The sequence below is a fragment of the Mus caroli genome, unplaced genomic scaffold (genome assembly GCF_978045245.1).
Source record: "Mus caroli unplaced genomic scaffold, Mus_caroli_1 scaffold_2, whole genome shotgun sequence".
Classification (NCBI taxonomy): domain Eukaryota; kingdom Metazoa; phylum Chordata; class Mammalia; order Rodentia; family Muridae; genus Mus; species Mus caroli.
Window position 1 is genome coordinate 78,808,919 of NW_028227257.1, and position 26,962 is coordinate 78,835,880.

The 26,962-nt window shown below is 47.1% G+C and overlaps 1 protein-coding gene across 2 annotated transcripts in view; it reads left to right on the forward strand.

Moving 5' to 3' along the window:
* Positions 1–26,962, forward strand: part of Ldlrad3 (low density lipoprotein receptor class A domain containing 3) — a 235,446-nt gene that overhangs the window by 122,584 nt on the left and 85,900 nt on the right. For both annotated transcript variants that reach the window (XM_021156251.3, XM_029474721.2), the window contains exon 4: positions 6,442–6,576. In XM_021156251.3, the coding sequence (XP_021011910.1) occupies positions 6,442–6,576 (135 nt within the window). The remainder of the gene's footprint in view (positions 1–6,441; positions 6,577–26,962) is intronic.

Here is a 26,962-nt window from a genome sequence, read left to right on the forward strand (position 1 = left end):
TATCATGTGGCCCACAGCTGTTCACCCAGGGCCAAATACCTTGTCACTCTCAGCCTTAGCACGTATTAAACAAGACTTCTCGGGCTTCATCGTATGCACAGTTGATTTGGTATCCACCTAGTGTTAGCTCTTTCTGGCGATGGTCTCAGTGGCAGTTTGTTCTCAGTGCCTACCAGAGTGACCCAATCAAATAAATAATCAAATTAATCAAAGAGATAAATAGGGAAGACAGGAAGACTTGGACAGCAATCCTTCCCACTGCCATCAGAATAAACTCTTAACATACCATGGCTTCTTCATCCTCCTGGGTTTTCACATATGCTTGCAGGGTAGACATGGGTCTTGCCTGGCACATTAGCTCCAGGTCCTACCGTTTTGTCAGATTCTCATCCTCTGTTTTTAGTTACGATGCCAGACAGCATTGGAAGGGCTGCCTTGGGTGTGGAGATCTCAGCTGGCGTCCTTGACCCAGGGGGGAATGAGGCTTCAGACAAATATCAACACTGTAGCACAAGGAGTGCTGTGGGAGTCAGGGATGGAGAAACCACTCCCTCAGGGCTCTTCAAGGAGGTTGTTGGGAAAGGTGAACCACAGAGGGTGGGTACTACTTAAAATACAGTCCCATAGGACATCTCAGGGTGAGAGCCGAAAGCCATACTAGGCCACTTCCAGGACATATGAACCAGTTTCGCACAGAGTTTGTGAGCTGTATCTGGCATCTCTACAGCAAGGCCGTGCTTTACATGGGGGCTCTCATGGGTGAAATGGAAACATGGCAAGGTTCAGTAACTTGTCGTGGTTACATAATTGACAGGTGGCAAAGTTGAAATATTAACTCAGGTGGTATAAATGCCAGGGTGAACTCCACTACTACCGCAGTATCTCCCATCAGCAATGATTTCAACAGGCATCTGTTAAACACTCCCTGTATGTCACTCCCTGTGTGTCTCCATCCTCTGCAGCTTTGGCTCATTTAGTCTTCACAAAAATCGAACACAGGCATTGTCTCTGTCCTCATGCTGTAGATCAGGAAATCCAGAGTTAGAGAAGTTAAATAGCTCTCTCAGCGCCATATGGCGAGTGAGTGAATGAGCTGAGATTTGAGCCCAGGGACACTTCAGACCCCACTCTTAGCCACTGCAGTAAGATGGCTGGCTGGATTTGTGGGCTGGGCAGATGATGGAGAATCAAGATCCCCCTCTTAGAAAATGATAATGTCTAGGTAGAAGCAGCAGGTCCCGAGCCTGTGAAGGGTAGGGAGATAGAAGGGTCATCCAGGCTAAATGCCCAGGGAGCTGGAACTTGGCATCTTTAATGGAAGTAGCCATCACAGAATGGGGAAGAACTTGGGATGAAGAAGGTTGTCACTATTAGGTGTACTGTTCGAGGTGAGGAAAGATTCAAGGAGAAGGCTCCATGAGGCACTGAGAGAAAGATATTTATTACCAGAAGGGTGTTAGGGGAACCATCCACAAAAAAGTGAAGGGTGAAGTCGAGGAATTGCCTTTGAGCACTGGATGGGAGGCACCGATGTGTAGGAAATCTATACAAAGCAGAAGGAAACAGCCTATCTGTAGTCATATACCTGCATCCTACCAGCGACCACACTGCCTCTGGGGAGGGAGCATTAAGACCCCAAATGTGTGGTGGGGGGAAGGCAGGTGAGGTGGAGCACTCTTTACCTCTTCCTTGTTTGTCTGGATTACGGCCCTTCTCCTGCAGAGTCTTTTTGCAGAATATGGGTGTACATAGTCTTGGAGCATGGGAATGAGGACTGCTGAGCCTGATAGTCTGGGTGCTGGACAGGCCCTGTTAGCAGATGGAAAGGAACATAAAAGCTTATAGTTATTGGCAGACAAGCCCCAAGCAAAGCAGTGAGCATATTCCAAGCTACAGAGGGTGCCCTGCATGAGGCTGGAGGGAGCCATGTGCCACAAGAAGATGTTTTAGCATCTCTTGTTTTTAGAGACCATAGACCCCATCCAAGACATGAGGAAGTCTTAGCGTGCCCCACTTATCCCAACCATAGACTTCACAAGGAAATTGGAACTGCAGAGGGAAGGGTCTCCACAGTGGCCATAAGGCTCAGAATTGAGTAGTAATCAATCACCTTATGGTGGGAGTTGATGACCGTTTACACGTGAACGTTTTAAAGTGGAGACGCTTCAAATGAGTTAGGGGACACTACTAAGTCCTGCCTGCTGGAGACAGATGCTTCAGTTCCTGTGTTGAAGCCGATCAGTTGCTTTTGGATGACTGCAGGTTCCTGTGATCCACTCTGGCCAATATGGCCCAAATGGGCAGCCAGTTTATTTAGCTGCCTCCCTGAACCTATTCCCCTCCCTGCCTTTTTGTGGGCTAGGAAGCAGATCATCAGAGCCCCAGCGTTTTTTATGGTGACAATTCCCAAGGAACTTCTGAGCCGGCAATTCTGTCTGTAAAGTTGATGCCACATTTTTTTTTTTGCATCTCCTGTGAAATAGATACTACAGGGTACTCTTTTCCTCTCTGTAGTTAACTGAGTAAAGTCCCACACTGTTCAATGGCTAGTAAGCCTTAGCGAGGATAAAGACAGCATAAACATTTGGGGTACATTAGGTATTGCTCAAAGATACCGCAACATAACATCCCGTAGGACACACTGTCTCCTGCTCCATCTGTGAACTAGCAGTTCAGAATTTGTGCCAAGCACAGTAATAGCTGCAGAGGCCTCAAAGACACGTAAGAAAACTTGAGTTTCCTGGAGCTTTGGGGGAGATCAGCCTCCCTGGTGAGCGAGTCTGCCTAGAGACTGCACATTGATGGCTTGGGGACCTCACTGGCAGGCATTTTCTCCGAGATCGTGCTGCATCTCAGCTTTGTCACCATTTTTCCTTTCTGATGGAAGCCCAGGGTCATTCTAAAAGAAAACCTTTTTTAAAAGCTGAGCTATGCAGTGGGGTTGCCTTTGCTTTCTACTTTTGTAACTTTTATAACTGTTTTTCTCCATCTGGGATTCTTCAAGTAGCTTTTAAATTTGATTTTTCTTTTCTGTCTCCTCTTGTATTTGTTGGTTTTCTTGCTGGCTTGTTAGTTTGTCTGCCGGGTGGCAAACAAGCTCTGGCTCACTTTGCTCCGTCCTTGGGAGCTGGAAGTCAGGGCTTGTCGGGGCCTGTGTTAAGGGAGACACAGAAGACACTGGGGGTGGAAGCTTGAGAGTGCTTCTCAGCTTCCCAGCATTTTCTAGGCACAAATGTAGCCACAAGTGCTTCAGCTTGCTTGAGGCTAGCTTTGGGGAGTCTTTTCACTGTACTTTCCCTCTGTCTCTCTGCCCTGTGTGGGAGTGGGCTCAAGTGTTAGAACCCCAGTGGACAGACAGAGGGAAGAACCCTCACATCAGTTTATTTATTTTCCAGCTGTTGACATTTTATGGGTCACTGTTTGTGTTTGTAAATAAAGTTTTATTAGAAGACAACCGTGTCCTTTGTTTATCAAGTATCAGTACAATAGCCAAATCAAGTCATTATAATACAGATGAAAATCAAAATGGCTGGCAAAATCTCCATTATGTAACTAAGGGCTCTTTATAGGAATACCTGACCCAGGCTGTTCAGTATTACATTGTTAAAACTCTCTCTGATTTGACCATTTGGGTCAGTTCTCCATTCCCCCTCCCTCTGTATTGGCTTCAGCATACATTTTTTGTTTGTTTATAGGTCTCTTTTGAGCAGGAGGTGGATTACTTATTAATAAACTGATTTCCAAGGTGGGCCTACTGATTGCTTCCCCTTCAGAGTCCAGGAGAAAACCTCCCTCCGCATCTTCACCAACAACCTCTACTGTAGGAGCTTAAGTCTGATGCCTCGCTGTGCATCACTCGTGAGGCTCACTGTGTGGCCGCCTCTTTTATGGGAAACGCTTCTGAATGCTTTGCCGGGTTTTCTGCCTTGCTGACTTTTACTTTTTGGTTGTCAGAGTTAGTTCTTTATATATTCTGGCTGCTGGGCTTGTTGGTTGTATTCATTAAAGTCAATCTGTGTCTTATTTTCAAACACACACATACGCAGGTCTGTATGCAGGTAAACAGTCACACACGAGACCTGGACTATTTTATCTTGGGACAGTTTGAAAGCCTCTGAGTTAGAAGGTAAAGTAGAGAATGACACCCTGGTGTGTCTCACTCAGATGCTGGCATGACCTTGCCCCACCCCTTCATCCTTGGCCCCTTCTTCCTGCCCTTCCAGGCTATTTCAGTGAGTTGATCGGTCCTGATGCTCTGGATGCCCAGACCCACTAGGGTGCAGGGACCCCCAAGGCCCCTGTGCTGGATGCTGATGAGCAGAAAGCTGGGTTTGAAGTGTTGCCATGGACGAAAATCAAATGTGATTTGTGGTTTTGGATTTCCCACTTGGGTTTTGGCTGCGGCCAGACCTTGGTTCCAGTTTGATTAAGCTAAGCCTTTCTCTGGCCTAGGGTGATTTAAATTAACCCTTACTTTATCAGATGGCTTTTGGTCCTTTATCTTTAAAATCAGTTCTAGCTTGTCCAATCTTGCTAGTTCCTCTGATCTTTCAAATTAAACTTTCCACCTTGAATGAAAAGAAAAAAAAAAAACATCATCTTCAGGCTTGTATAACTGGAAATTGACCACGTCCTCACAACTATAATGTCCAGGTATGTCACGGAGCTCAAGAAGGAGTGGAGTAGACAGATTTCAGCTCACACTGTACAGTTCAGGGACCATGGAAACATTGGGTCTGACTTGGCTTTATCCATGCAGAGCCTCTGGGCTAGGCCTAATATCCACTTGGGTACATTCTTGCCATACACAATGTAGGTGCAGGCACAGTTCCTTACTGGAGGTCCATAACAGCCCCTTTCATCCTCACTACAGTTCTTCCATCTCTTGGGCACATGATCTGGGGGACCAGGACAGGCATAGCTAGGAGATGACACAGCTAGTGAACAGACATGAATAAACTCACAGAAGATGAGTACTTGTATGGCAGTCTGCCTCTTTTCCCCATTGTGTGGTGGCTGACACCTTTAGTCCGAGTAGTCTCTGCGTCATGTCAGACTCATCATGAGAGTTGGCACAGTGACTGAGTGTCAGGGTTGGGATTGGTGACTGTTTTAGGTAAGGTCTCACTATAGACCTGCTTGCCTTGAACTCTGAGATCCACCTGCCTCTTCCACCGGAGTACTAGGATTGGAGGTGTGAGCCGCCTTACCCAGCTTCTCGAGGACATTTCCACTCATCCACTTCATTGATTGGAAACAAACTATACTGTATAAATGCCGTTTCCTTGGGGATATTGCTCTGTGCTCTTCACCAGTTCTGGGTCTGCCTCATACTGTGCAGTTGACACCCCTTTCTTGAAGGGCAGAACCCAGGACCACAATTTCCTTTAAGTTCCCTCAAGGGGCTGTGACAAGCTGTCCCATGAAGATGCTGCTCAAGAGAGTCCATGTGTAAATTCAGGGTCTGCTTGGTAGCAAGGAAGAAATGAAGACAGCCAGTGCCCTAGTGGGCCTGGAAGAATGAGGAGTCTCTGCTCTGTAGAGAAGGCATCAGAGGGGCTGGGGTGGCTGCGCAGTTAAAAAGTGCTTTCCATATGAGCGTGGGGACCTGATTTCACATCCGTAGCATCCATTACCTGGGTGTATGGATGCTGACCTGTAATCTCAGCCGCATGGGGTGGGGCTGAGATAGGAAGAACTCTCGAACTTGCCACCTCACCCATCTCACTAATTGATAAGCTTCAGTCCCAGTAAGAGACCAGGCCTCAAAAATAAGGTGGAAAGTAACTTAACAGGGACACCTGATATTGATCTCTAGATTTCACCCACATGCATCCACCCCCACACGCATATACATAGAAGCACACATACATAATAAAGACAGACACACATGTATGTACTCACATATGCGCGCACACACATATACTCAACACTATTCTTTAAAAACCAGAAGGAGAGAGTAGGTGGAAGAAGCGGTCATCATTCAGAAGCATTTGTCATTCATGCCTCTCATCACCTGGTTCCGTCCTTGGAGGCAGAAGGTCTCCAGCTCAGCTGCTGTTTCTGGGTCTGGTGTTCTCCTGTGTCTCCAGTCACCAGCCATCTCTGTAGTGCACAAGTAAAGTCTGTGAGCTCCAAGCTCTGCCTCAGACTCAACAAAAGCTACTGGGGAGCCTAAGGTTAACTGCTCAGAATGAGGCTTTGACCTCTGGGCTTTGATGGTGTGGTCACAGGAGACCATAACAATGCCCGGGAGAAGGGTTTAGAAGGAGACAGGATAAAGCTTATCGGCCCAGGTCATGGGCTGGCCAGGCTTTGGGTTGGATGAGCTATGACTCTAACCCTACAGCCTGACCATGCTGTTTCTCTCACTAGAAAGGCTCCTGGGTCCTCATAGGGATATGCTGGGCTCCCTTGTGACCCACTGTTCTCTCTCCACAGCAGCGAACCCCTTGCTCTGCTCCACGGCCCGCTACCACTGCAGGAACGGCCTGTGCATCGACAAGAGCTTCATCTGCGATGGTCAGAATAACTGTCAAGACAACAGTGATGAGGAGAGCTGCGAGAGTTCTCTAGGTAGGTGGGCTCCCCTCCCCCAAGAGAAACAAAACAAACAACAACAACAAAAGCAATTCAGACAACACGGACAGCACACGCCTCCTCTTCCAAACAGCAGCCGCAGTGATTTGTGTGCTTGTCTTCATCCTGGGTGATGAAGCATGTGCCTACCATTTTGATTTTGCTATACTCCACATGTTGAACCACGCCTGTACGGTTCTCCTGCGCTCATTCTCGGTTGCATTACCCCTCCTGCGTTGCACTGCTGTGGTTTTCTAAGTTGTTGTGTTGTTAGGAGTCATGTGAGCTGCTCCCCTCCTTAGGATGAGATCTGCTGAACGAGAAGCCTGCATGGGTCATGACCAAATTTCCCCACACAGCTGGCTGAATCTTTTTTGTTTGGTTTCACTGCTGTGCCTGGCAGTTCTACCCTGACAGCTCAGTTGCAGTCACAGCTGCTCTGGGTTGTGCTTCTCTTGTTCTCATTTTTCTAACTTAGTAGTCATGAAATGCTAGCCTCCCCATATGCTGTCATTGCTGTCTGATTATGAGGAGCACGGACACCCCCAGGCCCCCTGAGTTTGTTTACTTCTTGGTACCCTCTTGTGTGAATTGCCTGTGCATATAAAAGCTCTTGATTTGGGAGTTATTTTGTGGAAACTGAAGGCTGCAGCTGCAGGGTGGAAGAGGAAGGACACTGAGGGATGAGGGCCCTCCTTCCTGTCAGAAGTCACAGGCTCCTGTTCAGTGAACATCCCTCCCTCCTTCCCTCCCTCCCTCCCTCTCTGTGTACCCAAGAATGACCTTGAACTTGTGATTCTTCTGCCCCACTTTCCCCCTGCTGGGATTACAAGCATAAGCCCCATGCCTGGTTTTACTAGGTGCTGTTAGGAAACCCTGGGCTTCACACGTGCTAAGTGAATAGTGACTATCTGCCAACTGAGCCACACCCCACTCCCAACATGGATCCCTTCAGTGATTACAATGAAGTTAAAAAGATCTAAACCTTCTGTTTTAAGGCATTCATAAAAACATGTATTTCTAATGTTACAAGTTGGTTTTATTTGCATATGATCTCCACTTCTCACCCTTCATAGTGTTATGATTACAATTCACCCATATTATTGCTTGTTGGTAGAGTTCCTTTGTCTTTCGGTGTTGTACTCAATGGTTGGTCATGTTTGTAGATTTAATAAAGCCTCAAATCAAGCAAGAGGCTTAACTGGTTGCAATGTGTTTTGAGGTGGAAGTAGGTAGGGGGAAGTTTCGAGGGGGCACATACAGGTTATTTTCAAGGTCCTGGCTCTTACTTCGTTGCTGTTCATTATGTCATTACAAATGCACGAATGAATGAGCAAATGGACCATATTCACATCACCAGTGGGATGTGGACCAAGCAGGAACTATGACCTCTATTGTCTGTGCGCCCGAGGGCCGTAGGAGAGGTAAATGTGTATCAGAGCAGACTTTGCCAGAAACTGAGGGAGGACTGAGAGAGGCCAGGAGTGGGTGAATTGGAGGGAGCTGTTTTGGAAAACTTCCTTCCTGTTTGTTTTCTTCATCAGTGCTACAATAAGAATAGCTTTTCAGCCAGCTGCAGCAGCCACTGCCATGTACGGAGGCTCTTGACCTGCAGGTGCTGGGGCCTCCGCTGCAGACCAAGCGAGTCACCTTGTGTGGTTGGGTCCAGCACTGCATTCTAACGCCATGCTGGTGGGTCCTAATGCACAAGTCTGAGAGCAACTGCTCTAACTTAGCGCTAGCCTTAGCGTTTGATCTCGCCATTTAGCTAGGAAGCTGTAAACCTCTGTGTATGGCTCTCCTTTACAAAGTCAAGTTTTTATAAAGGAAACCATGCTGAGGAAGACCCAGTGTGGGCTGCCAATGGGGAATGACAGTCACAGGGTTGAGAACTGTCTGTACAGGAGACATCAGCAGTGCTTGTGTATCTTAGCCTCACTCGTGGTACATGGGTGTTTCATGAGAGGACCTCAGATCTAAGCTCCAAGTGAGGGATGTTGATTTGTTTCGGTCAGTGTTAACCTTCTGTGTGTTTGCATGTTTCCCACACGCCTTCTCCAGTTTCCTGGGGCAGTTTTGCTGACCGGGTTGTTGTTCATCCTTTGGAGGGATGGCTGGTCCCTTTGTAGGCTGGCTTTTAAATTCTGCTCCCCCCACCCCCTGTTCTGCTTTTCTGATACTAAGATTTTGGAATAGTTGGTGATGGATGAAGGCTTTTCTTCTGCCCTCTGGACATTATTATTGTCGTTGAGGCTCATTTGGATTGTCAGTCCACCTGATGGATCCGATCCCTTAGGGACTGTGCACCAAAGCAAACCTTTCTCTCTTAAGTAGCTTTGGTCAGGGCCTTTTGTCACAGCAGAGGAAAAGTAGCTGAGATACCCTGCCTCCCCCAGGTCATGTGTGAAAGCATTCAGTATCAAATTAAAGACTTTGAGCCCTGTAGATCAATTTGTTCTCTCCCTCCCAAAAGGAAACGAAGAAGAAAGAAGAAAGTTTTGGTGATAGATCAAAGCCATCTCCCCTGCACTCTGAGCTTTCTAAGTCACTACCCAAATGACATCAGGGAATGAGTGACACCTCCATGTGTGGTGACCATTGTGTCAGGAATCTTTCCTAGCTACCAAGGAATGGAGAGTGTGTCCTATTTGCCTTTCTGGTCTCAGAGGTCTAACCTAGTGGCCCTCTGCCTCACCCATAATGGGCTCTGTAAGTGTTAGCAAATGGGAAAAATCTCTGTTATGTTTTAACTTGCACTCTGTGGTACCACATCGTGTCTTTGTTTCAGTTTGTGAGTGAAATGAGCCACAGTTTATGAAAGCAACAAGAAGTACTGTTATGTGTTCAATAAAGGAAGTTTCTGCCCTTCCGACTATGGGGATGTGTCCCAAAGTAAGCATAAGATGAGAGTCTTTGATGTGAGTCCCCTTGGCCAGCCTGTGTTTCTGCATCCCTCCTAGGGTCTCTCCCCGCTCAAATGAGAGTGGATTACTCAAAAGTGCATTTTGTGGGCTCTAAATGTGAACTACCAGGGCTCCATACAGTGTCTCCCTGAAGCATCTCAGAGACTTCTTGACTCCACATAATGCACACTCATGCCTCATGGTATCATCATTGGTTACAATGCACTGGGAACTCAGCTCAGTTGACTCTGTGTCCTGAAACATCAGTTGATATGGGAAAAGAAAGATATTTTACATTGTTTATTTAGAAGAGATGAATAAATATGACTTCAAGGCAAGAACATGGGTTGTTCAAAATGCTTTTCTCCTCCTCTGAGTAGGTTGAAGCCAGCCTCCATCCCATCGTGGATCCTCTGTGAGGAGCTGGAGCCAGGGTGGCCATCAGAGTGCATTGCAGTGTGCTCTATGGGTGCATTAGACTTTGTGGTGGGGTCAGGTTTTGTCAGGGCTTCATTGATTGACAGCATAGTCTGCTGTAGGTCCTTTCAGAAGGTACCTTTGGGGCAGCATCACTGTAACTGGCCTATGCTTGGGAACTAGGATACTGTGTATGCAGCTGCTATGCAGATGATGGGCGTGAACATCATTCAGGTGACCTTGAAAAGTCTACCTGAACGTGGCTTCGGTGTCTAGTGAGGGCACCTTCTGACACTTGTGCCTGTGTGTAATCCCACCTCTTTGTCTGTGATCTGGATTGTTTGACTAGTCCCTCCCTCCCTCCTGTCTAGAAAAATGCATAAAATTGACTATCTTAACTTTTGAAAGTACTTTTTAAAGTTCAGTGGCAGAAATTACTCTTTCCATTATGCAGCCAATTGCTAGAACTTTCACATCTTGAAATTCTGAATGCATTTAAGAAACGAAGAAAAAAAAAGTGTTCCCTCTCTGCTCCACCCTGTCACCCTGGTAACTGCTTTTCCACTTTCTGTCTTGGTTGCTTTGGAAGTTTTGGGGACTTGTAGAGGAGAATCAGATATTGTGACTTTATTGTAAGATGCTTGGTTCACTTAGCATGTCATCAGGTTCATCTATTTATAACATGTAGGCAATTTCCTTCCTGTGAAAGACTGAGTACTATTCCATTTTATTGTTGATATATCACGTTTGATTTCTCTGTCAGCAAACACGTTTGGCCCCTCCCCCTTTTGACAATTGTGAATATTGTTGTGTGAGAACATATGTACAAATTATGACCTGGTTTTAAGCAAAAGAAATTCAGCAAACAGGTTGGGTGTCATTTCCAGGAACAGGCCATGAATAGCCCTTCCCTCTCACTCTGTATTGCTTGCTCTGACGAAAGCCACTTTCCATGTTGTGAGTTGCAGTGTTGCAGAGACTGCTGGGACAGGGAGCTGAGGAAGGACTCTGACCTAAAACCAGGAAGGAATTGAGGCCCACCAGCGGCCTCAGGTGAGGCTGGAGGGAGAGCCTCCTCTGTGACTTCAGTTGTGGCTTCTCGAGGAGGCTCCAGTGATTTCGTATTCTAGTCCCAGGTCATGGTGACAAGTCAGGGCTTTGGAAGGGACCATAAGGACTTGACAGGGAGAGAACATTCTGGGGTCAAGCTTGGTGTCAGGGACCTTTGTCCCACTCACGTGGTTCTGCTCTGTTCTACCCCCTCTTCCCTTCACCCCAGGACCTTGTGCTCTTCAGGCCCACTTTCTGGATGAAGAACTAAAGACTACTTAGACCAAGCACATACTGCAAGTGAGTAGGGAGCTAAGGTGTGAACTTGAGTTGAGGCAGTGCTCCTTCTCCTGACCCTGCCCACACCACCCTGTCTGCCTCCACTCTCTGGTACTCTGGAACTCCAGGAACCAGTCTACCCCCAGCTGCGGAGAGCTAAAAGGAAGGGGGAACCGTGATCCAGGGGGAGGGCACGGTCCTCCTCTCGGCTCTCACATGTGTGCTTCCTCAAGGATAGATAGTACCACACTGATGAGCTGGCTCCCCTCCCCTAGAGCATTTTCTAGGTGTGTTCTGCCAGTGAGTCACCCTAGCAGGGAGTTGGTGGGCAGTGTTGCGCCTGCCAGAGCAGCTTCCTTTCCTTGCTGTGCTCTGGCGATAAGACTTCAGGAGAATGGCAGGCTGTGAGAGCTTTGGCACCTCACCAGAGCCAGAAATGATGCTTTGTGCTGTTTCTTTTGCAGGGGTTGTGTGTGTGTGTGTGTGTGTGTGTGTGTGTGTATGCATGCGCAGCCTGTGTGAGTGTCAGGAAGAGACAGAGAGAGTTGGAACTTAGAAATTGCATACTAGGATCTTGCTCTCTTTTTGAGTCACATTTTTTACCCTCAAAATTCATTTCTCACAATCTGGACCCTGCCTCCAGATCCACAAAACATGTCCATATTTAAGAGCAGGGTTCTTGACGATATAATTAGTAGGAAGAGGTCCCATTAGGAGAGGGTGGGCCGCTGATGTGACCAGTGTCTTTATCGTAGTGGGATTTGGGGTCTCAGAAACACACACTCAGGGAGAACATTGTATGACATAAAAACAGAAGAGGAGGATGCCTGCAGCACAGATGGCCAAGAAACCACAGATGGCCAGGGAGGGATGTGGAACCGACTGTCCTCATAGCCCTCAGAGGAAAGCCCTCTGCCAGCACCTTCATCTTGGACTTATGGTCTCCCACATTGTGGGACAATCAATTTTTACTGTTGAACACCCCACCCCACAAGTCGGCCATACCGTAACAGACTGATACCATTATCATAGTCCTACCCAACCAACTTCTTCAGTCCCCAAGAAGTGACCCCTAATTAAAGCATAGCCACACCGTCTGTGGGACACCAGATGTGGTAACAGAAATGTGAAGATCTGGAGAGTCATCAGACAGGCCAAGTGACATGACCCTGAGGAGACGGGAGGTCCTGGGGCTGCTGAGAATAGCTCTCTGGGGAGAGCACTGGTCTTGCCTCTGTGTGGGGGGTGGTATACTATGCTGAGCTAGAGGGACACCTCTCATCTTGTATTTCAAGGGTCTCGTTTTCTATATCCTTGCACCCCTTAGCTCCAGGCTCCTTAGCTCAGTCCCAAGTGGCTCTGGAACTGGAGTTGATCCAGGCAGAGCCTCTGTATAAAGTCCCCCAACCCCCTTCAGACTCCTGGAACCTTGCACTTGTTTCTTGCCCTCTCTAGGCCTCCTCTAGTTCTCTTCTGCTCCTGTGATAAGCACAACAACACAGAGGAAGAAAGGGTTTATTTCATCTTACATCTGCAGGTCCATCTTTGAGGGAAGTCAGGGCAGGATCCTGAAGTAGAAACCATGGAAAGATGTTGTCTGCTGGATCACTCACTGGCTTGTTCTCATGGCTCATCGAAAGAGCTGTCATTTGGTTAAATGGTGAAATTTAGAACTTGGTGTTTGTCCCATGGGCCACCTCCACTGTCCACCATGTGGTAGGCTGAATTATCATTCTCAGTTCTTTGCTCTTTAAGAGCCTTTTCACTGTTAGCAGAATGGCCAAAGAAAATGCCTCTGTTAATGGGTCCTCCGCTTACTTTGGCCAGTGGAACATTGGGTGACATAGACCCAAGGCAGTTGGCGTGCTTACTAAGGTGTGGGGTCCCTTGCATTGGAATGTTGCCCAGATTACTTAAAACCCCCAAAGGGAGGACACAGAGCAAGTGGTTTTGCGGGCCTGAGGCCAGGCAGAGACTCACAGTAGTGGAAGCCTGGCAGAGGCTGCTCACTGCATGGCGACAGGAAAGAGAAGGATGACAGAAGGGAAGAGTTTAGGTATATCTTTTACAAGCCAAGCTTGCTTCTGGAGGCACACTTTCTCCAGTTAACCCCGTACTGTGCCCCGATCCTCATCTGCACCCCCATCTTCTCCTGCACCCCCACAATTTCTTTGTTCAATCTGGATAGGTCAGAGTTTCTATGATATCATCTCTAAAAATGCCCTCACAGACATGCTCGGGTGTGTGCTGTGGGAACTCTCTCACTCTCCCTTATCCAGTCAGCTTCACCATCACATGAAGGGGCTAATGGTGAGAAGAGTTGGGCCAGTGTTTTCAGGGAGGAAGTCAAGCCATAGTCACTGAGACAGTGCAAAGCTGGACGAGAGCATCAAAGAAGGCGAGTAGGCTGCGCGGGCCACCGAAGGGCTATCAGTCGGGCGGGGTGGGGCGGGGTGGGGCGGGGGTGGGGGTGGAGGCTCTGTGAGTAACTGGCCAGTTGTGCTTGGTCTCTTTATGACCTCAAGCCTCTCACCAGCCTGCATCATTGAGAACAAAAGACACTTACATTTTGGGGGAAGACCTTTGCTGCTTGTCACCAAACAGATCCAAGCTACCAAGGCACTAAGGATAATTCCTACGGATGCTGTGACGGGCTTGGGGTGGGAGAGGTGCTCATGCTAGCCTAGTGCTTCCAAGCAGGGATGACAAAGAGCTTTCTATGAACGAAAGTTTTGCTAGAAATAACCTAGACTGTCACACCAGCTGGAGTTTGATGGGTGGATATTATTTATCCTAAGACTTGTTGCTATCCTGTGATGTCAAGAACTTCCTTTGAGGGGTCCTAAGGAAAAAGTCATCCTCTTAAAGAATTCATTTAGCTTTAGTTAGAATAAAACTGCCGGAGGTCCATTTAGCAGGAGGAATAAGGAAGCTCTTTTTTTTCTTTTTTCTTTTTTTTTAATCTTTGGTGCTTTTAATTTAAGAATTTGAAATCCCAGCTGGACTGGGAAAGACAGAAAATGCTGACTTCATTGGAAGAAACAGAAGGAGGCTGGAGCGGCTGATTGCCGACTTTCTGTACCCGTGGGCTTTTCTTCCTGGTAATTGAGTGTTTGCATCCGAAGTGTCCTTCCCTTTAACCACTGCAGCAGGAGTTTGAAGATTTCTGTAACAGCCTTCATTTAGAAGCAAATCAGACAGATTCTACACTCATGGCAGTAATTGCTTCCTGGTCTCTTACCTACGGTGATTATCTGCTGAGCTGCTGCTGTAGTCTCTCCACTACATGCTTTTCTTGCACAAGGTCTGGCCTCTCCCCCTCTCCTGGTCCCTGGGGAATGGGAGAGTCTAGCCTAGACACTTGCAGAATGTGCCTCGCTTGAGCAGACGGACCAGGTTTCAGAGCAGTGGGGTTACATGTGCAGGTGACTGTCTGCTTTGCAGGCTCTCACAGCCCAGGGCAGCTGGACAGAGAATGTAGGGGCGTGGCTTCATCTGCAGACTGACAGTGAGCCTCATCTTCCTGACTCCATCAACACTCTCTTCTCTGTCGACCCTTTCTAGCACTCATTTCTATGTGCATTCTTTGTATTGTCTGAGACTGACCAGCCCCTCCCAGCCCTGGAAGAGATTCAAAGCCAGATCAGATCAAAGTTGCTCACAGTTTTACAAGCGAGAAATATAACCCACTCTTGATAATTACTCTAAAGTATGATAAATGTTGTACTAGAGGAATGAACTGGCCCCTGGGAAAGCAGGGGGAAGGCATAGGATGGCAGGATTTCCTGGTGGGGTATGGCAATTGCTTCTGAGAAATGGAATCGCTGCCCAGTCAGTTAGGGTAAATAAAAGTGGACACAGATACACATACACGTGTTGGGGGTGGGCCTCTGACCAAAGGGAAGAGTGTATTCAAAGACACAGCTTGTGGGGCTGAGGAGATGGCTCAGTGGGTTAGAGTGCTTGGTCTTCAAGCATGAAGACCCAAGTTCGAATCCCAGCACTCACATAAAAAAACGTGGTATGGCTAACAGTGAGGCAGTCTACCTGCATCAGGGACCCCAAGGTGCTCCAACAGGTCCTATTTCCCAGACCTCAGACCTAAAGGAAGAACAGGGAAACCAGTTAGGCCAGTTTATTTTGAAGGAGATGAGGCACACAGAACCCTTACTACCCAAACTTCAGGGGAGACCAGAAAAGCTTTCCTTCCTCATAGTGCCCAGTCCAAAGTCAGGAATTTATATTAAAGGGGGAAAGGCAGAACACTGGAACTTCATTAACCCCAAAATCTGCTACACATCCTTTTAACTTGAACCAGTAGTCCAAAGATTATTTTGGGGAAACAGTGTGTCCACAGACTTGGGTGAAGTGTTGCTGCTTTGCCTGGCATCAGTCCATACTGCCGAGAGCCTGCACAGATGTGCCTTTCCTGTGACGGCTCCCACAAGCCACCTGGGCCAGCCCTGGAGCACACCGCCATACCAACAGGTTACACTCCTGGCAGTGCTTCAGACACACCCTGCGACGGCTGCCTCTTTCAGCCAACCCAGCTGTCAAGCTGGAGGTGTTTCCCATATTTGTTTCTTCCTTCATAAGCTAATTTGCTCTAAAGCCTTCATGACCCTTGGAGAAGCCATGCTTTTATCTTGATTTTGGAGTGGGACCAAGGTTTTAGTTAATCTTCAGATGGCAGAAACCTGACGCTGGTTGTGCCTTTTTTTCCCCTTTCTTTTGCACAGAGGTCAGCTGGCTCCCAATTTAGGTCAATTTGCATGTGAAGGAAATCTCCAAGGACAGATACTTTGTCCTCATTAGCTGATCTGTCAGGCAGCTCTTCCCAGGTGGCTCAGAACCTTTTATAGATTTTCCCTCAATATCCCTCTGGCGTGGCAGTGCCTGCCTGCTTCCCTTGAGGGCCCTGTTGGGGTTTGGGAGGAAATGACTGGGGTGCATTGCCCTTCCCACTATGAGCCCTGCACCCCATCAACAGTCCCTTTACTCCGGTCTTTATGCCAGCCTCTGCCTGGCAGCCTTAAAGTGTTCACAAATCCTTTGGGACCTCCTTCTTTGGGGGTTGGGACTCTGTCCACTCTCCCAGAAACTGGTTCAACCTTTGTGTCTGTTTGCTCAGCAAAAATGTGTCACACTGATACTTCATAACACCCACTTATAGGATACAAAATGCCACAGGGCTTTTTGTCTGGAATGTGCTTTCGTTAGGCTTCAGTTATCGAATATATATGATAGACAAGGTTCCACACTGTAAGGAAGCCTGTCTTAGCTAGAGTTTTATGGCTGTGAAGAGACACCATTACCACAGCAACTCTTGTAAAAGAAAACATTTAATTTAGGGCTTGCTTCCAATTTCAGAGGTTCCGTCCATTCTCATCATGGTGGGAAACATGGCATTGTGCAGGCAGACACAGTGCTGGAGAAGGAGCTGAGAGTTCTGCATCTTGATCCAAAGGCATCCGATCATGTACCATACTGGGCATAGCTTGAGCATAGGAGACCTTTAAGCCTATCCCCAAACCCTGCCCTCACTTTCTCCAACAAAGTCACACCTACTCCAGCAAGGCCACACCTCATAATAGTGCCGCTCCCTATGGCTCGGCATTCAAACTCATAAGTCTGTGGTGCCTATACCTATTCAGACCACCACAAAGTCCAAGCTCGTCTCCAGAGACCACCAGAGTTATATGAAGAGAGAAATATTTGGGGAGTCACTGGCCCTTCAGCCTACTGCAAGCCACTTCTTCTGTGTCTGTAACAAAGCTTCAGGCTCCAAACAAAAATGGACATCATTGTCTAGAATTTCTAAGCCACAGAGAAGAGTTTATATGTCATTGCTCTAAGTCATTCAATTTGAGGATGCTCTGTTGTACAAAAGTAGGTCATTGGAACCACAGTCTATCAGAAAGTGATGTTCTGGGCTGGAGAGATAGCTCAGTAGTCAAGAATGTAGTCAGGTCCAGAGGACCTGAGTTCAGTTCCCAGCACCCATGTCTGCCAGCTAAACTGCCTGTAGCTACAGCTTCAGTAGAGCCAGTGTGTCTAGACTCCATGAAAGCACACATAAACATTTAAAACTAAATAAATTAGAGCAGAGAAAGTTATGTCCCTAGACACTGGTAGATTTGCCTAGGTAGAGGAGCTGGTCAGAGCCCACCCCTGGCATTTTACTTTCTCCACAGACCCTCATTCCTCACTGGCTTCCTCAGACCCATGCATTCCCAAGCTCTCTGCAAGGGACCCAGGAAGGCTGCCCTCAGATCAGATCGTGTCCTGTCTCGTCTCACAAAGCTCTTCGAAGTCCAGTTCTCCCCGTGGTGCTTCTGACAGGAGCTGAGACCTAACGTGTAACTCCTTCTTCGTTGGCATGAGACTGAAGCCTGGATGAGGTTAATTCTTCATGCCAGCCCTGCACCGGGCAGGGAAGACCACTCTGTTGAGGGCATTTGACCATTCTGAACTTCTTTAACACATTGCCTACCTCAACCTCAATAGAAAATGTGAGAGGACATTGCAGGGCATTTAGCAGGCAAATCCACAGGAGCCACCATGACCTTGTAACCAAGTACCATCAAGCTCGAGCCTAAATGGTTATGTCTTTGTAGAGACACCAGATTTCAAAATAAGCCAGTCTGTCTCCAAGGGCTCTGCCCTGGATGGATGACAAAACCTTCTTCCATCCTGCTTCCCAGCAAGGATCCTGATCAAGCACGGTTCCATCTGGCCTCTGGTCTCTTGGGGAAAAATGGGAACAGTTGTGGAACATTCTAGGGTGTGGATATCCCAGATGCAGCTAGAGATGGAATGTAGTGGGGTGGGGGATGGGAGCTGGCCATGGTAATTCCTCCAGATGTGTCCTGTGTTCTTTATAATGCCAGATGCACCTCAAGCTAGCCCTTGGCCACTCCTAAGAGTTCATCTCTGAGACTCAGCACTGAACGGGGAGACCCCTCTCTTCTTCACGTGCTTCTACCTGTTGGCTACCTGTTGGCATACCTCATGCAAGCCTTGCTTAGTGTGGAGGAAGTTTCTTTATTGAGGAGGGAGGGAGTTTGCATTTTTGATTTGACAGTAATATTTTGGAGTAAAAGCTGTCAGAATGTGGAAGGGAAGGAATGGAGAGGAAGTTCTCTGAATCCTGATCCATTCCAGACAATCACACTTCGAGACACGTGGAAGCAACACGTCACCTCAGGCTAATTTATGGCGTGTTTTCTATTAGAATTGCAAAGTCTTCACAGTTGGAAGGTGTTAAAATATGACTTCACATCATATTAAATACATACTATATTTAAACTGGGATGTGAACTGAAACACGAAGCAAATTAGACTAATTTGCTGAATTCTAAAGTAATCTTGCTTTCTTCCTTCCTTCCTTCCTTCCTTCCTTCCTTCCTTCCTTCCTTCCTTCCTTCCTTCCTTCCTGGTTTTGTTTGGCTTTTTTTTGTTTGGTTGTTTTTTGTTTGGTGTGGGTTGGGGTGTGTGTGCCTCTGACATGCTCCTTGCTGGATTTCATTAAAATATTCAGAATCGGAACCATACCATGAGGTTTTAAAATTATTCAAGCATTCAATTATTCAATACTTCTGCAGATCTGAGATCTAAGTAGCAGTGTCTGAGTGCCCATTTCCCACCCATCCTGATGGGTGGCCAAGTTCTGCCGTGCTGGCTCTGTCTGTTAGCTAGCTTTCTATCACTGTGACCGACATCTGAAGGGAAGGAAGCTTTGTCTTGGCTTACTGTCTCAGATGCAGTTCATGGTCACTTGGTCTCGTGCACATAGGCAGGCCTTCAGGGTAGTGAGGTACCTTTGGCCTAGGAAAGCTGGCCAACCCATAGTAGATAGAAAGCAGAGGAAAAGGAAGAGACAAGACCACATACTATCACAGTGACTATTTTCTCTTCCAGCAAGACCCACTTCCTAACATTTCCATTCATTATGAATTCTTCTCAGACAAATTCTCTCATTAGGTCAAGAGCTCCCGTGACCACTGAGTGTCTGGCATGGCCTTCACAGACACCCCTTGAGCTGCACTTCCCTTGTTCCCTAGGACCGGGTGGCTGTGAATCCAGTCAAGTTGGCAGCGTAGGTGAACCATCCCAAGGGCAGTTTCTGGTATGAGTGGAAATGCTCACAACCGTGAGGCTTTCTTTTCTGTCAGCCCTGCAGCTCCTGATCTTTCATCCAAACTCAGAAGGTTCTAGAGGATGTTTGTGTTCTTTCGGAAAAGACTCGAAAGGTGGAAATTGGTGTGCTCAGAGTTTCTAGAGACGACATTCATTAAACAGAAAGGCAGCATGGTCAGCTCTCAGCAGTGTTTCGTCCTTGGCAAGTCAGCTGGAGAGACCTAAGTTAGGGCAAGGATGTGTGGTAGGAGCTCCCTGGAGTTCTACGGCCGAGTTTCCACTGCTGGGTTAGGGCTGGAGAGTGACTGGCGTTCGTTGGATGGGGTCGGTGAAGTAACTATGACTATTTCCACACTGTGTGGTGTTTGTGATTTCTACTTGTTTGTCCTGGCTTTAGTTTTGTCAACATGACACAAGCTACAGTCGTTTGAAAGGAGGTAATCTCAGTTGAGAGAATGCCTCTATAAGATCTGGCTGTAGGCATTTATTTTTAATTAGTTACTGGTGGAAAATTGAGCAGCCCATGTGGGTGGGGCCATCCCTGGGCTGGTGGTCCTGGGTTCTGTAAGAAATCAGATTGAGCATCACCCATCCATGGCCTCTGCATTAGCTTCTGCCTCCTCCTTGTTCCTGACCTGTTTGATGTCCTGTTTTGACTTCCTTTGATGATGAACAGTGAAATTTCATCAAAGCACTAGAAACCCCAACTAAGACATTGTTGCAGTTAAGCTCCAGTATGTCTCACTTCCTTCTCAGTGCCAAGTAATATCCCACTGTGAGGATAGCCCAATTTCGTCAGTGTCCATCACTCAAGAGGCATTGGCTTGTTCCATTTTTGGAGAGCTGTTGTAACAATGCTGTTGTGAACACAGACCTACCACTTTTGTATGGGGACTCTAGGTGTTTTTTGTCTCAAAAATGACAAAACTAAAGCCAGAACAAACAGGTAGAAACCTAGGAGTGAAATTGCTCGACCGTAGAGTAACTGTGTGTTCTGAAGAGTTACTAACCAGTTTTCCAGAGGGCTGCATCACCTCCTGGAGCAGCAGTGCCGTAGGACCCTTGTTTCCCCGGGTCTTGGCCACAGTTGTGACCACCTGCTTGGAGTCTTTGTTTCTTGGCTTGCTCATTTAATGCAGCCAACCTTATGGTGGACAATCTCTTTGTGGGTTTGGTTTGTTTTCTTGGTAGCTAGGGCTGTTCAGCAGTTGATCATTCTCTCACATGCTTATCAATTGTCTTAGTCAAGGTTTCTATTCCTGGACAAACATCATGACCAAGACGCAAGTTGGGGAGGAAAGGACCAAAGAGTGCAGGACTGGAACTCGAGCAGGTCAGGAAGCAGGAGCTGATGCAGAGGCTATGGAGGGATGTTCTTTACTGGTTTGCCTCCCTTGGCTTGCTCAGCCTGCTCTCTTATAGAACCCAAGACTATCAGCCCAGAGATGGTCCCACCCACAAGGGGCCCTTCCCCCTTGATCACTAATTGAGAAAATGCCCCACAGCTGGATCTCATGGAGGCATTTCCTCAACTGAAGCTCCTTTCTCTGTGATAACTTCAGCCTGTGTCAGGTTGACACAGAACTAGCCAGTACATCAGTCATTTATATATGTTATATTCTTTTATTTGAGACGAGATCTCACGTGGCGCACTCTGGCCTTGAACTGTGTGCTCAGGTTTGTGTTGAACTCCTGGTCTTCTTGCCTCCAGTTCTCAAATGCTAAGCTTATAGATGCAAGCCACCTAGTTTCTTTTGAGAAATGTCTATCCAAATCCTTTGCACATTTTTACATTAAGTTCTTCTTCTCGTTGAACTCGTTAGCATCCAAGTAAGTCTTTTTTCAAGTATATTACTTAAAAAGTTTTCTCCTGTTGTGATGCTTTAAATAGGAATGGCCCCATAGACTCATGTGTTTGAATGCTTGGTCAGTAGGGAGTGCTGCTATTAAGTGTGGCCTTGTTGGAGGAAGATTGTCACTGTGAGTGCGAGGTTTGAGGTCTCTTATGCAGTCCTTTCCTCCTAGCGATTTATATCCAGTTAGGGTAAGTGGGAAGTAAATTCTAAGGCAGACTGTGTGGTGAAGAGAAGACAAGCTAAGCCTAGTGTGGCAGTCTAGGCTGCCTGTGGATCAGGATGTAGAGCTCTGAGCTTCTCCATCACCATGTCCACCTGCACACTGCCATGGCAGTAATGGACCAAACCTCTGAAAATGTAAGCCAACCCCAATGAAATGTTTTACTTTGTAAGAGTTGCCTTGGTCAACTCCACAACAATGATGCCCTTACTAAGACCCCTGTCCCTAGATTGGTTTGTTTTTTCAGTGTCTTAACAATTATCACTTGCAGTAGAAAATTTTAATTTTGACAAATCTGTTTTGTTTTTTTTTCTTTTGTTGCCTTTACTTTTGGTGTACTTATCCTAATCCAAGGTACTAAAGACTTACAGTTCTATATTCTTTTTAAGACTTTATCATTTTACTCAGACCAATAGCATATGATTTTTTTCATGGGCAGAATCTAGATTTTGAAAAGTGTCTAAGACATAAAGGTAGAAGAGGACCAGTGTACCCACAGAGGGATGGTGAGACAAAAGAGAGTGATGTGGACGGGAGTGTTGTCAGAGTACATGACAGACATGTCTGAAAATAGCCTGAAAAACAAAATAAGAGCTTGGGTTTAGCTTTAGCATTTGGGCATCTGAGCCATCTTAAGTTCCTTTTTATGTATGCTATGAATGAAGTGAGAAGTATCCTCTTGCAGGCTTGTGGGTACCATTCTCCTCTATTTCTGAGCTCTCCTGGCATCTTTGTCATCTTTGTGTGTAACGATGCACTGCACAGAGTCCCTCTGCGATATTTCCAGTCTGAAGACAAATACACACGTTGTATGTGGCACTCCTTTCCTCTTAGAGATTTATTTCCAGTTACGATCGGTGGGAAGTAAATTCTATGGTGGCGGACTATGTGGTGAAGAGGAGGCGTTCTTTCCAATGCTCAGATCCTTCCTCAGCCTGCACCCTCAGGATGCTCACCACTGTCCTGTGAAGCGCTCATGACAACCTCCTGCATGGGGACAGTCACATATGCTAAGTGGTCAGTGGGGACAGTACTAGGAAACCATTGTGTATGCCATGTTTTGGATGCTTCCCTTCACTGAAAACTCCCAGTACTTCATGAGACGGTGACTGTTAGCCACATTTGACCCTGAGGAAAATAAAGCCAAGACATACTAGTTGTCAGTAGCTTGTTTAGAGTTTATCAGCTGACAGGCAAAGGGGATAGAGTGGAACCCAGTTGTCCTCTCTGAATGCTGCAAAATTGTGAGTCTCCCAGCCGGGGTCTGAGTGTTCCTGCCCCCACCTCACTTTTAAAGGTTGACAACTTAACCCCTGAGATGGTTAATATCGATTGTCTGTTTGGCTGAATCTGGAATCACCTGGGAGGCAAGCCTTCCAGGGACACCTATGAGGGATTATTAGATTAGGTTAGCTGTCTCGATTGGAGTAGTTGACAACCTGTGCTAAAGGAGGGCAGCACCATTCCCTAGGCTTGGCCTGATTAGAGGAGGAAGAGAGCTGAGTACAAGCGTGTGCTGTTCTCTGCTTGCTCGTTGTTGGCTCAGGCTAACCAGCTGCATCAAGCTCCTGCCACCAGCTTCCCATTGTGATGGATTGTATCTTCAAACCGGGAGCCAAAGTAAACCCTTTGTTCCTTAAATTGCTTTCGTCGGTATTTTATCAAAGCAGTTGGACCAAATATTCTATTAGGAGGTAGGTCTTTGGAAGTGAATGTTTCCTGAGAGGGAGTCCGTGTGAATAAGATAAGTACCCTTATAAAAGAGGCCTGAGGCAAGGACGTGCCATTGATGAAGCTGAAGGTCATCAACAGACCACGGGACCACCAGAGCCTTGATCTTGGACTTTGTGAATCCTCGTTGTTTATAAACCCCACGGTTTACACTATTTTCTTTAGCAGGCTCAAGCAGGGCACAGCTCCCTACTTCACTCCTCTCTCCCTAGTACCCTGCCCGTAGCTGGCACTTCATAACCCTTCATTGAATACACAATTGGATGAAATGAACAACTGACTAGAAGCGCAATCCAGACAGAACAGCAGCAGCCAAGGGGAGGGAGGATTGATTTATGGGAGAAAATTAGAGGAATGAAATACATAGATAGAGTTTGCCTAAGTGAGAATGATGGCGGCAGCCAGGGGCACCAAGGGAGAGGAATTGCCTAACACGGGAACAGAGAGCAGGAGCGGAGTCAGGGCACCCAGGCTGGAATATAGATGGAGGTTCATAAGCGTGCGTTGCTGCCTGTCAGTGGTCTGTGCAGTTGGAAAATGAACTTCTGCATATAGATGTATAGGAGGACAGAGGGCGTTGACCCCAGCATGAAATGGGCTGGCTGCGGCAGCAGCACCACCCTACCCCACCCCCACTGGCTCATCTTCCTCTGGTATATGGTTTGGCATGTTTAGTAAATTATTATTCTTGGGGGTAAATGTGGTGCAACTTGAAAGTCAAAAAACAGGCAGGGGACTTGGGCAGCAGCAGATACTATAAGCAGAGAGCTCGGTGGCTCACTATTTGTCCTTGGAATGGGCAGCCTCTATTTACACTACAAGTGTTGTGCATTTCGGCTTCCCGCACAGTGTACAGTGTTGAGATCAGATTGCTGCCTCCTTCTCAAGACTGAGCAGGGCAGAAGAGCAGAAGTCATGACACCATCTCCCTCAGAACTTCACCTCCTGCCACTCGAAGCCCATCAAAGAGCAAAGGTTCCTGGCTGCCACTGGGCCCTCCCTGTGTGCCAGGCCCTGCCATTAGCAACACACACACACACACACACACACACACACACACACACACACACACACACACACTGTAAGCGTCTAAGGAAGCCATTCTTATCACTGAGACCCCTCTATTTATAGAGGGGGGAAATGAGCTGAAGGGACATGATGGGACTTGTGTAAAGCCATTAGGCAGATGACAGAGCCTTACTCTGTGACTCAGCTAAGCTCCCAGCTACTGCTGGACAAAGTACCTGCCATGCTTGCCAGTATCTTGCAGCCTGGTTTGGGTGGGAAGGGAAAACAGGAAAGTACAGGTGAAACTATGTTAAAAGCAAGGGTTGGGTTGAACATTTTGCCAAATCCATCCAGAGTCTGGGAGTAGCTGTCAAGGCAATGGTGCTCAACGTGGGGTTGGGGACCTAATTCAGCTCTGTTTATAACTCAAGGGGGAACAGTCCCATGCTTCAGTCTCTCTCTTTAAAATGGGAACTAGACTTGTCCCATTTTTCATTATGACTGTTGAAATAAGGGTAAGGAGACTGACCTGGCCATAGAGTAGGTCCTGTAACACATCATAGCAGTCATTCATTATAGTGTGCTTGCTTGCTGCTGTTGTGAAGATTATTATTAAGCAAGAAGCAGCTTAGATGCAAGTGATGCAGCCCCAGACAGAGACACCCATAATCCAGTGAAAGTGATGGATGAACAAAACAGTTCCTGTCCAGCTGCTTCTCCTTACACCCCACCCCAGAGCAGAGTGGGTAGGCAGGCCATATATAGCACATACCACTAGGCACTTGCTTTCCCTTTCTGTTTTCTTTACTCTTTTGAGTAAGGGTGGGGTTGCTGGGAATAGAACGCAGGACCTAGGACTCCTAGCCCCAATGGGTGTTAGTATATGTTTTATCAGCCTGTTGCACCCAGTCTGTAGCAGGGCTCCTTTCTGCCAGAAGTAGCTCCAGTCTGTAAACCAGGCTCAGCTCTGTCCCACCTCCATTGCCTCCACGCTGTATCACTGTCCATCTTTGGAGAGTGATAGGTATGCACGCTGGCTCAAGAATGTCTTAACTTTCTGCTCATACCATATTCCACTGATGCTTTGGCTAAGCCAAGTCATGTGGTCAAGCCCTAGCCTAGTGGGGTGTGGAGATAGGAAATAACTCTGTTTCTAGTAAGAAAAACTGGGGCTGGAGAGATGGCTCAGTGGTTAAAAGAACTGACTGCTCTTCCAGAGGTCCTGAGTTCAATTCCCAGCAACCACATGATGGCTCACAACCATCTACAATGCCCTCTTCTGGTGTGTCTGAAGATAACTACTGTGTACTATTATACATAAAAGAAATAAATAATTCTTTAAAAATAAAAAAAGAAAGGTGGCTTGCCAAGCTTGTAGTCACAGAACAGGGATGAATCATTGGGAGTAGGATTGTAGAAAATTGGGGGGAGGGGACCCTTAGCCAGAAACACTGGCCCATTGCTCAGCTGTTGTTTTATCTTCTGGGAGACCAGCCAGACCGAGGCCTGGTTCTGTCCAAGCACCTGACTAAGGGAGAGTCTGTGCCAGCCACCCAGCCTCCCGCAGTCTGCTGAGGCTCTGGCTGAAGCAGGCATTGCCTTTTATCCAGCCTGCTTCTAACTCATTATTTACATAGACTATAAAATAATGCTTAACTCTAAATTACCACAAGTCAGAGCCTTGAGTGAGGCTAGCTAGACCTTCCCAGATGAAAGCCGACCAAATACAATAGGGAGGGAGGAGGACAGCCACAAATAAAATGTCACTGAGTGCCTAATGATAGAAGGCTATGCGACAGCCTGCGTAATTGGGCAAAGTGGCTGATGGCAACAGCTGGCGGGGTTAGCTGGTCTTCGGTTCTATTTATGTGTTTATCTGCTGCCTGTCACCATAATGGCCACAAGCAGTATTGATCACAGATTAATTTTGCCTCATTCCTTCTGTTTCTCAGCTTTACCCTTATCAGTCTCACCTCCTCCCCTCAAATAGACATCCAAATGAATATGTGGGGTAACCTGAAGTTTAGGGGCACAGTCTGTCTACCAGGGAATGTAAAAGCAAGACCTCCTGTGACCCTGGCACTATCCTAAGAGGCCTTAAATCTTCTAATATGACAGTCTTATGGGTATCATTTCTGCTGTTTTACAGATGCAGCCAGGGGCTTAGGTACTTGATGGAAGCCACCCAGGTTGGGACGGCAGTAACTATGACTTATTGGGCTCTGCAAGGTGTTGAGCTATCTCAGCACACATCCTAGAATCTGAACTCTTTCTTTAAAACTTATTTTGTAGCATTTGTGTGTGTGTGTATACACATACATATATATGCATGCATGTATATATGTATGAATAAGAGAAGCAGAGTAAAAAATTCTTTTTACTCTACCTACCTTTGTCCTGAAGAACTAACACCCATTGGTTCGCCCAGGGTAGGTTGGCCAGCGAACCCCAGGAATCCTCCTGTCTTTACCTCCCAATTTCTGGGACTATAAACATGCACCATCACACTTTTTCTTTATATAGGTCCGAATGCTTGCAAACCTAAATCACTCCCCCACCCCCGTGGCCGTACTTTTCACTGTGAACTACACAATGCCCTTTCAGTCTCTCAGCTACGTGTGACCTCCACTTCTCCCATAGTGAAAAATCTCCTTTCTGTTTCTCAGACTCACCATGCTCTTGCCTCAGGGCCTCTCCGGGTGCTCCTACCTCTGCCCTGCTCATCTGGGTCACACAGGCTGCCCTCCCTCACCCTGAACCTTTTGCAGTTGAACCTGTGT